Raw genomic sequence first — 13,958 nt, 5'->3', positions numbered from 1 at the left:
AAGTCTTAAGTGTGTTTGATACAGGAGTCTTTTGTTAAAATTAAGATTCCATGCCAAAGAAGCTTAAGATCCAACTCTGGAAAATTTACTCCATAAAAATGCAAGAGTCGGTTTATAGAGTATCAATAAACTTTGGAAAACTGCTTGAAAGTATCTGGAGTGAGTATTTAGAGTGAGAGGGAAGAGATTATTGATCCTTCTATTGCTCCTTCTGTTTACCTTCTAAGGAAAGGCAATGCTATGAACTTGGGTGTGACTTTTGGTAGCACTGAGAGAGGTGCAAGTTCATACCACTGTTCTAACCAATAAGGCAGAGTATTCTCAAGAACTTACACTACTTCTGTGGGTTCTTAATCTTTTTGAGCCATTGACTGCTTTGGAAATCTGGTGAAGCCTATGGACCCCTTCTTAGAATAGTGTTTTTAAATGCGTAAGATAATTTTTAAGATTACAGAGGAAACGAGTTATAACGGAACACAGTCTACGTGGGTTGAACGTTCCTGACTGAAGGCCCTTTGCCCTGTCTGGGGCCCTGCAGGACCTGGCACGACAGTGGGCGATGGTGGGCTTTAATCACGTTCTGTTGAATCTCATGGATGGAAATTTTACTTTCTTAAACAAGTAAGGTAAACACTGATGGAAAGGTAGCATATTTCTACTTTGTCTTTTTTTGAAAAACAGTTTTTATTATGCAGTTTATAGGTGTTGAGTAGTCAGTGAAGGTACTGTGAATAGCATTATGGGAATTCTTTTGTGACTATTATTTTTGTGGGAATGGTCTCTTTACAGAAGAAAGATTTCTCAGATCCTTTCAATGATGAAGAAAAGGAAAGGCATAAAGTGGAGGCCCTTGCCCGGAAATTTGAAGAAAAATATGTAAGATTGCTCTCTTGGACAACAGAACTTAACCTTGTTGAGTGGGGGAGATTTACAGACGTTTCCATATTCCTTTAGTGGTTTATCATCTAATCAACACTGATGTGGAAACAAGTGTAGAGCTTGGAGAGAACAGAATGTAATTATTAAACAAATACATTAAGGTACAAAAACCCATGCAGGAGCAGCTCGTGTGTGGAGCTAAGTGGATAAATAAATGAGAAGGGCTTTTACCCTTAGAATTTATTCTGAGAATAAATGTTTTAATACAGAGCATATGAAGCCATTTAGTTATTTCTTCTGTCTTAGGCCACTTTATTCTCACTATTTACAGGTCTGTTCGATTTTAAAAGGTCTTCAAGGAAGGAGGTTTTGGGAGGGGGTGGAGTATGAGCTTGTTCCAGGGCTTTACACCCTTCCGTCACTAGCTGATGGAGTTCAAGGCAACAATTAATTCTGTGTATTAAAAGAAGCCTGTGTCCTTAGACTTAGAAATTTGTTAAAAGGGTAACTATGGTAGCAATACCTAGAGCTCATGCTTGGTAGTCTTACCATAATTACAAGAAAAAAGAAGCATATGATCTATTTTCAATTTTAGGGTGGAAAGAAACGTAGAAAAGACCGAATACAAGACTTGATTGATATGGGTTATGGTTATGATGAGTCCGATTCCTTCATCGATAACTCTGAGGCGGTAAGTAGTTCGTGAAGATGCCCAGTGGGAACCACTGCGCCCGCCGGCCGACAGTGCCCGGAGGCTGGGGGTGGAGTCAGAGTGGACCTGCCCTTAGCTCGAGGAAGCAGCCTCACTGACGGGAGAGGAAGTGACACCTTGATCTGGGCCTTGGCTCCCGCTCTGAAAATGGTGATCAGATTTGTCCAAAACACCTTCTAACTCGGACATTAGTGATAGACCAGAAGCATATCTGAGCATGCCGTCTGAAATGTGACAGAGAGACATAGTCACGGCTGCTCTGTCAAGATGAGCTCTGCACCTTTGGATGGTAGTGCCAGACCCTGGAGCTGACGGTTTGTTTTCCCCCCTTCAGTATGATGAGCTTGTTCCTGCTTCTTTGACTACAAAGTATGGAGGATTTTACATTAATTCAGGAACCCTGCAGTTTAGACAAGCATCAGAATCTGAGGATGACTTCATAAAAGAAAAGAAGAAAAAATCTCCAAAGGTTAGAATGTTGCTCGCTTTGGGATTTCAGAAGTTCTTTATTTTGTGACCTTATAAGACCTGTAGGGGACTTGCCAGATACGTGCTGATTTAGGATGGCTCAGGAAATTGGCAGAAAGGCATGAGCCGTGCCGAGGTTGGCAGTTCCGTTCTCATGCGTGTGCCGTGGCGAGGTGCCGTGAACCTGGAGGTCTCAGTCATTATATCCACACTTGTGTCCCAGCAGGCTCGGCAGGGATTTGTTTCTTGAGTTGGTCCCAGGGTGGGGACGAGGGCAGTGAAGGGTGTGGAGTGAGGGGAGTTTGCACTAGCCTTTTCTGCAGACATGTAGAGGACTTCAGTTCCCAGGGCTGTCACCCCAACGAAAACAAGTTAAGATAAGTTTATTTTGAAATCTATCTGCCACTGCCGGTGTGTTTAAACTCAAGGTAGGCCCTCATACAGCTCGTTTTAAACCAGAAACAGTTCAGGCTTCAGCCTCTGTCGCCTGAGGCCCAGGTGTTCCCAGGAGCCACTGTCAGTGGGGATGCTGCACTGACCTGCAGGTCTGTGGTCCAAGGCCCGATCTGAAAGCTTTTGTTCCTGAAGGAAGTAAGACAGCTCTCAGGATGTACCCTGGGCGGAGCAAGGCCAGTGCTGTGTAGTGCACTTGCTCCCAGAGTTAGGGAGCCGTGTAACTGTGCCTTGTCTTTAATTCTCAGAAGCGGAAGTTGAAGGAAGGTGGTGAGAAGATAAAGAAGAAGAAAAAAGATGACACTTATGACAAGGAGAAGAAATCGAAAAAGTCCAAGTTTTCCAAAGCCGGGTGAGAGGCAGCAGCTTCTTTGCTAGGATGAAATCTGAACTGTTAGGGCAGGACACCTGGGAGCTGACTCGCCCTCCTCCTCACAGCTTCAGAAGAGGCAGCAGGGCCTGGCCTTCCGTCCCCCTCACACCTCCCACAGTGCCACGTGGGCAGCCAGTAGTCTCACGTCTCTGTGTCAGACATCTGAGTCCTCTCTGTCCCACTGTTAGTGCTGGCAGCTATTTCTGTCACTGTGATTGTTGATGTTTCTTGTTCTCTTGGGCACCCCTCCTCTGCCCCAGTTCTCCTCTGTGCTCCCCTGTGTCTTCTCTGGTCCTGCTTCTGCTGCCCCACTCAGTCTCAGCCCAGCTGCCCTTCAAGCTGCTGCCGCTCTCTTCTGCTCCGCTTTCTCCCTTGAAATGTCTTTCTTGCCCCCGCTTTTATTTCAGCCTGGCTGTGGTTTTTAAAAACCCATCGGATATGTAGCGTTTTGTAACGCTGTTTTGCTAACCTGTATTAAATCTCAAGCTTTGGTCTCAGCAAGAAGGAGCTCCACATGCCAAGAAGAGGGAGGAGGAGTAACAGGGTGGACTTGTGACTGAGGTTCCCAGACCATTGCGTTGGGAGCAGGGCTGAAGTCCCTCTGTGCGTTTCCCTTTTCAGGGGTACTGCAGCCTTAGTAACCAGTTTCTCCTTTACTTACAGCTTCACAGCCCTCAATGCCAGTAAGGAGAAGAAGAAAAAGAAGTATTCTGGGGCCTTGAGTGTTAAAGAGATGCTGAAGAAATTTCAGAAGGAGAAAGAGGCTCAGAGAAAGAGGGACGAAGAGCACAAGCCTGTAGCGGTCTCAGCAGCGGAAGCTCAGGGCCTGCGGGAACTGGAGGGCACCTCTGACCCCTTGCTCTCGCTCTTTGGCTCCACTTCTGACAACGACTTGCTCCAGGCGGCCACTGCCATGGACGCACTGACTGACTTGGACTTGGAGCAGCTGCTCAGTGAATCTCCAGAAGGAAGCCCTTTCCGTGATATGGATGATGAAAGCGATTCCCTTGGGGTGGGACTGGACCAGGAATTCAGGCAGCCCTCTTCCCTTCCCGAAGGCCTGCCTGCGCCCCTGGAGAAGCGCGTTAAGGAGCTGGCTCAGGTATGGTGACAGAGTGGCCGGGCTCTCCTGGAAATGGTTTGGGCCGATCGATGTTGGTCCTGAACCACTCGAAGCTCACAGCCCAGAGCACCCCTTAGTGAGTGGGCAGCTCCAGTGTCAGCTCTCCCAAGCTCTATTCTCATCCCTAGTGAGGCAACAGGGTAAGCTCTGCCTGTCAGGCATCATTTCTAGGCCTTTCATGGATCCTTCAGTCCTGGAAAGCTTACTTTCTTCTGGAGAGATTTTCTCTTTCCACTCTCTGCCTGTCAGAGTATATTTCCTTTTGTGTAATAGATGGACACTCAATGTTGGCAGCAGGCAGCTGAGGCAGAGATCCATCTTTTCAGTAATCTTTTGAAGGTTTTGAAAATTCATAAAAGTTTGCAGGCATATGTTAGATAGATACGGGGCATATACTTAATTGTCGCTGGGTTTAGTTGCTCCCTGGATTTGCACATCACCAACCAGTGTCAGGTAGTGATTATAGGAATACTAAATTGTGATAAATAAAAGGGAGCTGAACCGTAAATGCTGTCCATGCCCCATTAAAAACAATGACAGCCTTCAGAATATAGCAGACATTGCTCCTGTGTTCCCCTCCTCTGGGGGCTGTCAATTCAGTAATACACAGATACTGACTCTGAACCAAGCACAGGTCATTCATTATGATGACATTTACCTCTTAGTTAAAATAACATTTTACCTTAGACACCATGACTTGTGACACAGCTCTGGGGGGGCATGTATACCCTGTAGCTCAAGTTTTAAACCAGTGATTCTCATAGTGTTTCAGAGTCACTGTTGCATATAGTATCTCTTTTGTTTTAGTGCAGGGCAAAATGTTAACCACTACTACAAGTGATTTTCTCACTTCCCCAAAATACGTGAATACAGCACGAGTTAAATGAGACGTCTTAACTCAGATCTCTAGTCCATCCTCGGAGAACGTGCACAGCCTTCTATTTGGATGTGACAATTTAAATGAATTATGCCCTGTCAGGATTCAGAGTGTATCTGAACAGGACACTAAGGTGGAAGTAGTTTAATCTGAACTTGGCACATTTGAGCATACTGTCCTGTACTTGCTCTCAGAATTTATGTTGAAAAACATTACTCCTTGTTATTCTCACTGCTCCGTTTGTAATCAGATTGTTTTGTAGCTTCTGAAAGCCTTGTTGAGTGAGCTAAGTGAGGTATGTGTGGCAGGAGCCATCCGTTTTTTTAGAGAAAAGACAAAAACAATTCTTGGATGTGTCCCTATTCCCACCAAAGGTTGTGTTCTAGTTTGATAACTTAGACTCATTTCTTTGTCTTGAGAGAGATGGACAAATCTAGTGGAAACAAAGTTGCTTAATGTGAAAGGGCATAGGGTGGCGAGTCCAGAAAATCTCCACTTTCTGGAGTCCTTTTAGGGACACTGAGCAAGCTGTCCTTCCTCAGCGATTGCTGAGTCTCAGCTGTCTCTTGGGCATGATGGGGACAGGGTTCAGGATCCCACAGGTAAGGTAGACTTGAGGCCTGGTGAGGAGGTGGTGACCAGGAGACATTGCTGTTTTGGCTTGAAAGTAATGTTCAAGTGTGAAATTGATAGTCATCACCTGGCCCTTCTCCTGTAACAGCATGAAGAAACTCGAGAAATGGGGTGGCAAATGGGTATTACCTATCACCCCGCCAATCAGAAAACTATTTTCACTTTACATATTCTTTTTTAGCCTCTGTGTATGTGTTTTTATGCAGTTGTAATTATAGTTGTGAATAATTGTTTCCTGCTTTTTTCACTTAATAAATATTATTGTAAAGCCCTCATTACTTTTAATGGTTGCATGAAAAAGAAGGCTTATTTTAGAAATTTACTTAATGACACTCCAAAGGATCCCCAGCTGCTCCGTTCCCACCAGGGCCCTGCACTTGGGGCACTTGGAGCCTCCCGCATAGTGTGCACGAGGGCTCTAGGGCAGACCCTGCCCTATTGAGAATCTGCTGGGAAAGATAATCCTCCCAGGGAAAGAAATGCCTGTGTACACAAAATTGCGTATGATTTCAAAAGCCATGCGTGGATGTTTGGATCCTCAATAAGAATCCCTGTCCTAGATCTTGAACTGGACATTTCATTGCATTTTTAATATTTAAATTAAACTTGATGTATATAACTATAACATTAGCAGTGTTTATGTGTTTCTCACTTTTTCACTCCTCTTCCCTTTCTGTTTTTCTGTCTTATTTCCTTTATTTTTGTAATAGTTTAGATTTTAAGTCTTGGCCCTAGATGATACATGTATCAGTTTTTACTGCTGTCTAAACTGCGCCTCCCCGCCCCCTCAACTTGGTGGCTTCAAACAGCACCTCGTTTATCCTGACTCTGTGGGTTGGCCAGGCAGTTTGTTTTCTGGTCCTGCTTGGGCTCTCTCTTGGGGCTGCATTCAGCTGGCAAGATGGCTGGGCACTGGGACCACCAGGATGGGAGGGCCTCTCTCTCCTCCTGTCTTTCATCCTGGGCCTTTTCAGAGCATGACGGTCTCAGGGCAGCATTTCAAGAGGGCGAAGGTGGAAGCTGTAAGGCCCTCATGATCTAGCCTTGGAAGTAGTGTGTACCACTCGCTTCTGCCACTTTGTATTGATAAATGAGTCCCCAGTGCAAACCAGATTTGAGGGCTGGGGAACTAGAGGCCACCTCTCCGTGCAGGAATGCACGTGCTGGGAGGGGAGGAGTCTGTGGTCCTGTTTGCAGTCCGCCACAGTCCTTAAGCGGATTCTGATCTGATGTGTATTGATCTCTCAGGGAAAGAGTTTTGCTGTGGGAAGCAAAAATTAGATTTATCTTCTAACTAGATGTGATACTTAAAACTTAAAAATATATTTGAAAACTTCCATACATTAAAGAGGTGCTCTGAGAGAGCAACCTTGGGTGCCCCAGCAGTGTGTACTGTTCTCTTCTCAGGTTAAGCTCCTCTTCCACTTCTTGCTCCCTCGTGGTGCACATTTTTATGGGCCCCAGGCAACCCGGTGCTTTGATTTGATGGCCTTTCCCTCTTTATCTTTTAATGTGTGTTGATTGTGTCTTTTGTACCTTTTGTCTCGGTTGTTGGAAAGCTCAGGTGTGTCACCCCTTCAGGTTACTGTTGTTGTGGCAGCTACTCAGCCTGCTCCGTACAGATGACCCAGGCCTGTTTTGCTCCTCTTTAGTCAGACATAAAATGGAAATGATACTAAAGACAGAAAAGAAACATCCAGCGTCACCCATCCCTCTACCTGCTCACTGCTTACCCTCCTTTACAGTTAGAACCCTGTATTGCAAAACCAGGGAGACATGGATCCAAGGAGAATAAGGTAGAAAAAAACCCCAACTTGTTTGGTCTTTTTAAAAAAGAAAGTCATGCCAGATTTCATTCTATTTAGGCAAAAACAGGTACAGTGTAAGGTTGTGACACGTGGCTGCTTATGATGAATGCAACAGCTCATCAGAAGGCTACTGGGACTGTTGTAAATCAGCATGATATGGTCAGCATGGTTTGGTTTAATGTCATATCCTGGTTAATTTAGGATTGATTGATTCATGTAACTCTTTGGGCAAAGGTGCGTCTCTTTAGGGTTGAGAGATCTCACTTCTTTCTGAAAGACTATCAAAAATATATCCTTTAATTAGATTTATTTAAAAATGCAGCACTTGACTAATTATTTTCATTATGAAACCAGGTCCTCAGAGATAGTGGTCTGCATGATTCAATAGGCATCAGGAAAAAAAAAAAAAAACCGCACACATACACACACATTTCAAAAGGCATCAAGAAAAAGCAAACTTTAAAAAATTATATAGCTAGAAAGCTTCTGAAATGGCTGATACCTAAAGATAAAATTTGATTGGAAACCTAAGCTGTTGACAGGTCTGACAGGAATTTGAAATACGTATTAATTAGATTTAATTAACATGGAGGTGCTTCTGCATCTTATAACTAGCAGTGTGTAAGCTCAAGTGAAAGAATGACTCAGTTTTGTTTTCTCATCACAACAAAAATCATAATCCCCATACATTAAGGGTGCCCCGGTGGAATTCCATATCCTCTGACAGTGTAGGAAGTGGCAGGTGAAGGGGTTACAGTGACGCCCTTTCTTTGTTCCCTTTCCATCTGTCCATTTCACCCCCTGTCATCTCAGGCCTCTGTGTTTGCCTCTAGCTGAGGGATCTGCAGGAATTTGAGTTTTGCATGTCCTCTGCAGGTTTTGTTTGGTACTAAGCTTTTCCTCCTCTAGTTTTCATTTTTTCAGTGGTATCTGTTCATTTATCCATTCAGCTGACATTTGTTAGTAGGCAGTGGTGGGGAATGTATTGATGGGTAACATTCACTTCTTGTTCTTCATGAGCTTGTACAAATGGACCACACCTGACTGTGGGACAGAGCAGGATGAAATAAGCTCTGTGATGTTTGGGTGGCCTGCTGGGTAGCCAGGTGGACAGTCAGACTCAGGGAGGAATGAGAATCAAATTGGAGGCAACAGGCTTGGCCAGCCTCCTGGGAAAGATGGCCTGTAGAAGCCAGGGCACAGAGCTGACTATGGGCGAATTGGTGGATAACAGGGACCCCTGGTTATGTGGGAGATGCGGGCTGGAGTGGATGGCTGGGGCCAGGACCTAGAGGACCCTAAATGCCAGGTAGAGGAGTTTGGGTTGATTCTCTGCTTGGGAAGAGCTGCTGAAGGGCTTAAAAAAGAGTGGAAGGATTTAAGAGGGAAGGAGTACTGTTACGAGAAGTAGGAACACAGGAGGAAGAGCAGAAGCTAGTGGCTTTGGCTTTGGGCAAGTTGAGTTTGCAAACTAGAGGGTCAGTCATTCATTCGTAGAAGTAATTGGAAGTTCTGATCCAGAGCTTAGAAAAAAGGGTGTAGGGTAGAGGTTTAGATTTGAGAGACCTACATGCATTTGTGTTATTTTGAGGCTGAGGGGGAGATGCTTTTATGTGAAGAGGGTTCTAGATAGAACCTTACAGTCCACCTGCAGCTGAGGAGCTAGTGGAGGAGACAGGATGGAGTCAGAGGTCAGCGGAGGACCCAGAGGATGCCATGAGAGGAAGGCACATGGGGTGAGAGGAAGGCGTGGGGTGGCTGTCAGTGTCTGCTGCTTCAGCGAGTTGATCAGGGTTAATCATTTTGTTTCAGTCACCTTAATGTCTTTGTTTGCCATCATTATTATGTATCAAGCCTGAAATTTTATTTTGCCTAAAGCCTTTGGTCCAGCAACTCTTAGGTTTAGATCAGTGGTTCTCGATCCTCTGCATGCCCGTTACCAGAGTTACTTTTTTTTTTTTTTAATTGAAGTATAGCCAGTTTACTGTGTTGGGTCAATTTCTGGTGTGCAGCATTAGGTTTCACTTTTAAAGAGTACTGACACTTGGGCCTCTTTAAAGAAAATAGTAATCCCCAGAGATTCTGATGTGATGGGTCTAACGTGGGGGAAAGCTGCCAGGTGCTTCCAGTGTGCAGCCAAAGAGAGAACCACTGGTTCAGACTTTTGCAGTTTGCGTTCCTCCCTTGTGCATCGTGCCTACGGTGGTTGCTGTAGAGGTTGCCAACCTTGCGATCCCGGGTGTTAACTGTGTACTCGTGGGAAACAAAACACTGCATAGTATAACCTGCTCTATCTTGTGCTAACAGGTAGTCAGATACGTTAGTTATTCCAGTAGTCTGAGTAGTAGAATTTGTAATATACTGTAAGTAGATTATGAATTTAAAAAGAATTACAGTCCTTAAATGCTAAAGCAGCATATTACTTGTTGTTGTTGTTATTTTGATGGATAAAGGCCTTCAAATCTTACAAGTTTGTTAACGTTCTTGGTTGTTTTGTACTGTAGATACATAGAAATTCCAACTCACGACAGTTTATATGATGAAGTGAGTGCTGGGCACAGGAGTTAGCTAGCTGGCTGGACCAGTTTCTTCATGATTGCCTTGACTCTGATTTTCTTTTATGTGACTGCTGTTTCAAGTCCTGGGAAGAAGGGACCGTCCGTAGATGCTTCAGCAGCATATGAAGAGAGCTGGGTATACCATTTCAGGATCAGGTAGTTATTAGGTGAACTTAATCTGTGCTAGGGCTGAGTAGGGGAGGAAGGGCGTGATGAGATTTTATCAGCAGGTGTTCTGACGGCTTTTGTGCCTGTGGGTGAGTGTGCGGGCCGTGGGGAAGCGCACTAACAGATGTTACTGTCTGCTGTGAACCAGGCTGCCAGAGCTGCTGAGGGGGAGAGCAGACAGAAGTTCTTCACCCAGGATGTTAATGGCGTCCTCTTAGAGTGAGTATCTTTTGTTTCTTTGTATCTGCTGTTAACATGCTGGGTTCAGCAGGCCAGGGGAAAGTGGGAGTACGCTTGAACTACTGTGAGATTAGAAAACGCTGATGAGATTTAAAAAATTGGTTTTTATTGTTTTATTCTTTTAAAAAAGGCTGGGGGCAGAGGACACCAAATGTTTGTCTCCAGGACACGACAGACCTTACTGATCTTAGGCAGCAGACGTTATTAGAACGCTGTACGTATAATGGTCATGGCACGGGGGAGGAGGACTCCGTGGGAAGTGTAAGCATGAAATGAGAGGAGAGAGGTGTTGCTTGCCCATCTCTGAGGAAAGTAAGAGACAGCTTGGTGCAAGCAAGGGCCCTGCCCTCCTGGGGCTCTCCTCTGCATACCTGGTCCTTCTCTTCTTGTTCACAGTTTTGCTCCCAAGGCCAGAGGTCATCATCCTACAGCACTTCTCCCAAACACCCAAACCTCTGAGATACCACATTGTATGAATTGGATTAAAAAGCAGAAAAAAGGAAAAAAAGGAAAAAGGAAAACCCACACATATAAACCCAAACCAGATCCTTTGTATCTGGCCCTCCAACTTTGCCAGCTTCTCTCCGGGTTGTGTCATGTAGCAGAGGAAACTTACTGCTCAACAGCTGAGGATTTTGCACATGTACTTGTCGAGGCTAGGGAATATTCTAGCAAAGATCTTTGCCTGGCCAGGATGGGGATTGGACACTTGGGTCAGGAAGCCTGGGCTGTAGAGAGCCCCTGAGAGTTGGCGCAGATGAGAGAGAGGTTGTGTCCACAGCGTCTGCTGGAGCATGCCAAGTGCAGAGAGCTCGGGGGACTGGTGACACACAGTGCTCTGCTCGTGGAGAGGGGGACGCAGGAGGCATGGGGATCTCACTGACCACCTAAACACGGGTAGAACTGGGAACTAGGAAAAAGGAAACTGCTAGAAAGTATTTCCTGTTGGTTCCAAGTAACTTGATTACTTTCCAGTTTAAAAAGTTTTTACGTTTTCTTTGTTTATGAAACTCGGGGCTTCAGAGCTTGTTTTCTCGGGCTCTGTTTTCTTGGCTACTTTTGACTTGGTCTTGCCTTTGACCTCAGAGTCTTGATCCACTTTAGCCAAGTTCATTGAGTTTGGTCACTGCTGGAGGTCTGTTGATTGGCCGCTCAGTTACGCTGTGTGACCAGCGAGAGAAGGTTTGGCCTGCTCTTGGCTGCCGGCTTTCCCCTCCGTGGTGGGGCGCCCTGATGACGAGAGGAGCTGCAATAACTCTGCTCTGTTCTTCAGCATAGAGGCACAGACCCGGGAGCTGAGCAGCCAGATTCGTTCCGGGGTGTACGCCTACCTTGCTTCCTTCCTGCCGTGCAGCAAGGACACCCTGGTCAAACGCGCGCGAAAACTGCACCTCTGTGAACAGGTGGGTGACTTTGCAGTGGAGCCCCTGGCTTTGGGCAGGTGCCACCTGTGCTGCTGCACTGCCTCCTGCAATGATTCCTGTCATGTGTCTTCAGTCTAAGAAGAGATGTGTAACTTAGGATGCTTCCAAGTCCTGGCAGTTATAAATAATGCTGCTGTTAATAGCAGGGTGTGTGTATCTTTTTGAATTAACATTTTTGTTTTTCTCAGATATCTGCCCAGGAGTGGAATTGCTGGGCCATATGGTGGTTCTGTTTTTAGATTTTTGAGAAACCTCCATATTGTTTTCCGTAATGGCTGCACCAATTTACATTCCCACCGGCAGTGTAAAGGGTTCCCTTTTCTCCACATCATCCCAAACATTTGTTATTGGCTCTTTTTTTGATGATGGCTATTCTGACAGGTGTGAAATGGTGTCTCGTGATTTTGATTTGCATTTCCCTGCTATTAGTGATTTTGAGCAGCTTTTCATGTTCCTGTTGGCCATCTGCATTTCCTCTTTCGGAAAAATGTCTGCTCTGTTCTTCTGCCCATATTTTAAATGGGTTGGTTGATTCTATGTTTGCTTTTTAATTGAAGTAAGTTGATTTTAAATGTGTTAGTTTCTGCTGTACAGCATGGATGGACTTGGAGGGCATTGTGCTAAGTGAAATAAATCAGACAGAGAAAGACAAATACTGTAAGATATCACTTACATGTGGAATCTAAAAAAATACAACAAACTAGTGAATATAACAGAAAAGAAGCAGACTCAGACATAGAGAAGGAATTAGTTACCAGTGAGGAGGGGAGAGGGAGGGACAAGATGGAGGTGGAAGTTAAGAGGTACAAACTATCAGGTATAAAATCAGCTACAAGGAGTGGGGGCATAGCTCAGTGGTGGGGCGCATCCTCAGCATGCATGAGGTCCTGGGTTCGATCCCCAGTACCTCCATTAAAAACAGAAAAAAAGGCTTAAAGAAACAAAGCTCCAAGGAGGAGTGGGAAGGGATGAATTGGGAGTTCGAGATATGCAGATACTAACTAATATATATAAAATAGATAAACAACAAGTTTATACTGTATGGCAAAGGGAACCATATTCAATATTTTGTAGTAACTTACGGTGAAAAAGAATATGAACACAAATATATGTATGTTCATGTATGACTGAAATACTGTGCTGTACACCAGAAATTGACACAACATTGTAAACTGACTATACTTCAGTAAAAATATGTTTTAAAAAAATAAGCTACAAGGATGTACTGTATAATATGGGGAATATAGCCAATATTTGATAATAACTATAAATAGAGTATAACCTTTAAAAATTTGTGAATCACTATATTGTATTCCTGTAACGTATAATATTGTACATCAACTATAGTTCAGTTTTAAAAATATGGTGTTGTAAAATAAATGTATAAATTAAAAAAAAAAACAAGCTTGAAACAAAAACAAAAAATGTGATGCATAAACCAGACTTGTGATATGTCCTGCTTTCTGCATAGGGGGGGCGTCTGAAGGAGCCTCTCCAGAAGCTTAAGGAAGCCATTGGCAGGGCGATGCCAGAGCAGATGGCCAAGTACCAGGATGAATGCCAGGCACATACCCAAGCCAAGGTCGCTAAGTAAGTGTGTCCCATGGCTCCCTTCAGCATTCTCACCTCCTTTTCTTAGAAGTCCTGAGGCCGGAATGGGGAGGGGCAGGAGTTGGGGGCAGGAGGAAGCAGCTCTGTGGTGACCTAAGGGTCCTACTTATTCTGTCCACCCCCTAGGATGCTGGAAGAGGAGAAAGACAAGGAGCAGAGAGAACGGGTTTGTTCTGATGAGGAAGAAGATGAAGAAAAGGGGGGCAGGAGGATAATGGGGCCCCGGAAGAAGTTCCAGTGGAACGATGAAATCAGGTGTGCCCAAACTGGGAGCTTGCCTCAGGGGAGGGCGTGTGGGGCCAAGGTCTGAGTATTTCTAATGAAGGTTAGAGTCATTTACTTCAGTCAGGGCTGCTGAAAGCACAGGATTGAAACCTTGAAGAAACTTTCGGCATAGTTTGCAGTTTCTGACTTCTGCCCACTCCTCAGGGAGCTGCTCTGTCAGGTGGTGAAGATCAAGCTGGAGAGCTATGACCTGGAGAGGAGCAAGGCCCAGTCCTGGGAGGACTATGTGAAGGCGTTTCTGGATGCTGAGGTCAAACCTCTCTGGCCCAAAGGCTGGATGCAGGCCAGGTGAGGGCCCACGGTGGAATGTTCTTGCGGCAAAGAGACATTTGGGTGCTGCTTCTGT

The 13,958-nt window shown here is 45.0% G+C and overlaps 1 protein-coding gene across 6 annotated transcripts in view; it reads left to right on the top strand.

The window, feature by feature from the left end:
* The window catches only part of UBN1 (ubinuclein 1), a 37,300-nt gene that overhangs the window by 6,956 nt on the left and 16,386 nt on the right, over positions 1-13,958 (top strand). For all 6 annotated transcript variants that reach the window (XR_012500373.1, XM_045512694.2, XM_045512693.2 and 3 more), the window contains exons 3-12: positions 790-876; positions 1,475-1,570; positions 1,926-2,060; positions 2,761-2,864; positions 3,549-3,987; positions 10,201-10,271; positions 11,566-11,695; positions 13,188-13,306; positions 13,454-13,582; positions 13,757-13,900. Coding sequence is in view for 5 of the 6 variants with exons in the window: in XM_045512694.2 (XP_045368650.1) it covers positions 790-876; positions 1,475-1,570; positions 1,926-2,060; positions 2,761-2,864; positions 3,549-3,987; positions 10,201-10,271; positions 11,566-11,695; positions 13,188-13,306; positions 13,454-13,582; positions 13,757-13,900 (1,454 nt within the window). In the remaining variant the exon portion in view is untranslated. The remainder of the gene's footprint in view (positions 1-789; positions 877-1,474; positions 1,571-1,925; positions 2,061-2,760; positions 2,865-3,548; positions 3,988-10,200; positions 10,272-11,565; positions 11,696-13,187; positions 13,307-13,453; positions 13,583-13,756; positions 13,901-13,958) is intronic.

Source organism: Camelus bactrianus, chromosome 18 (genome assembly GCF_048773025.1).
Source record: "Camelus bactrianus isolate YW-2024 breed Bactrian camel chromosome 18, ASM4877302v1, whole genome shotgun sequence".
Lineage (NCBI taxonomy): Eukaryota > Metazoa > Chordata > Mammalia > Artiodactyla > Camelidae > Camelus > Camelus bactrianus.
Note: the sequence above shows the minus strand (reverse complement) of the source record. Positions and strands in the feature narration are given on the sequence as shown.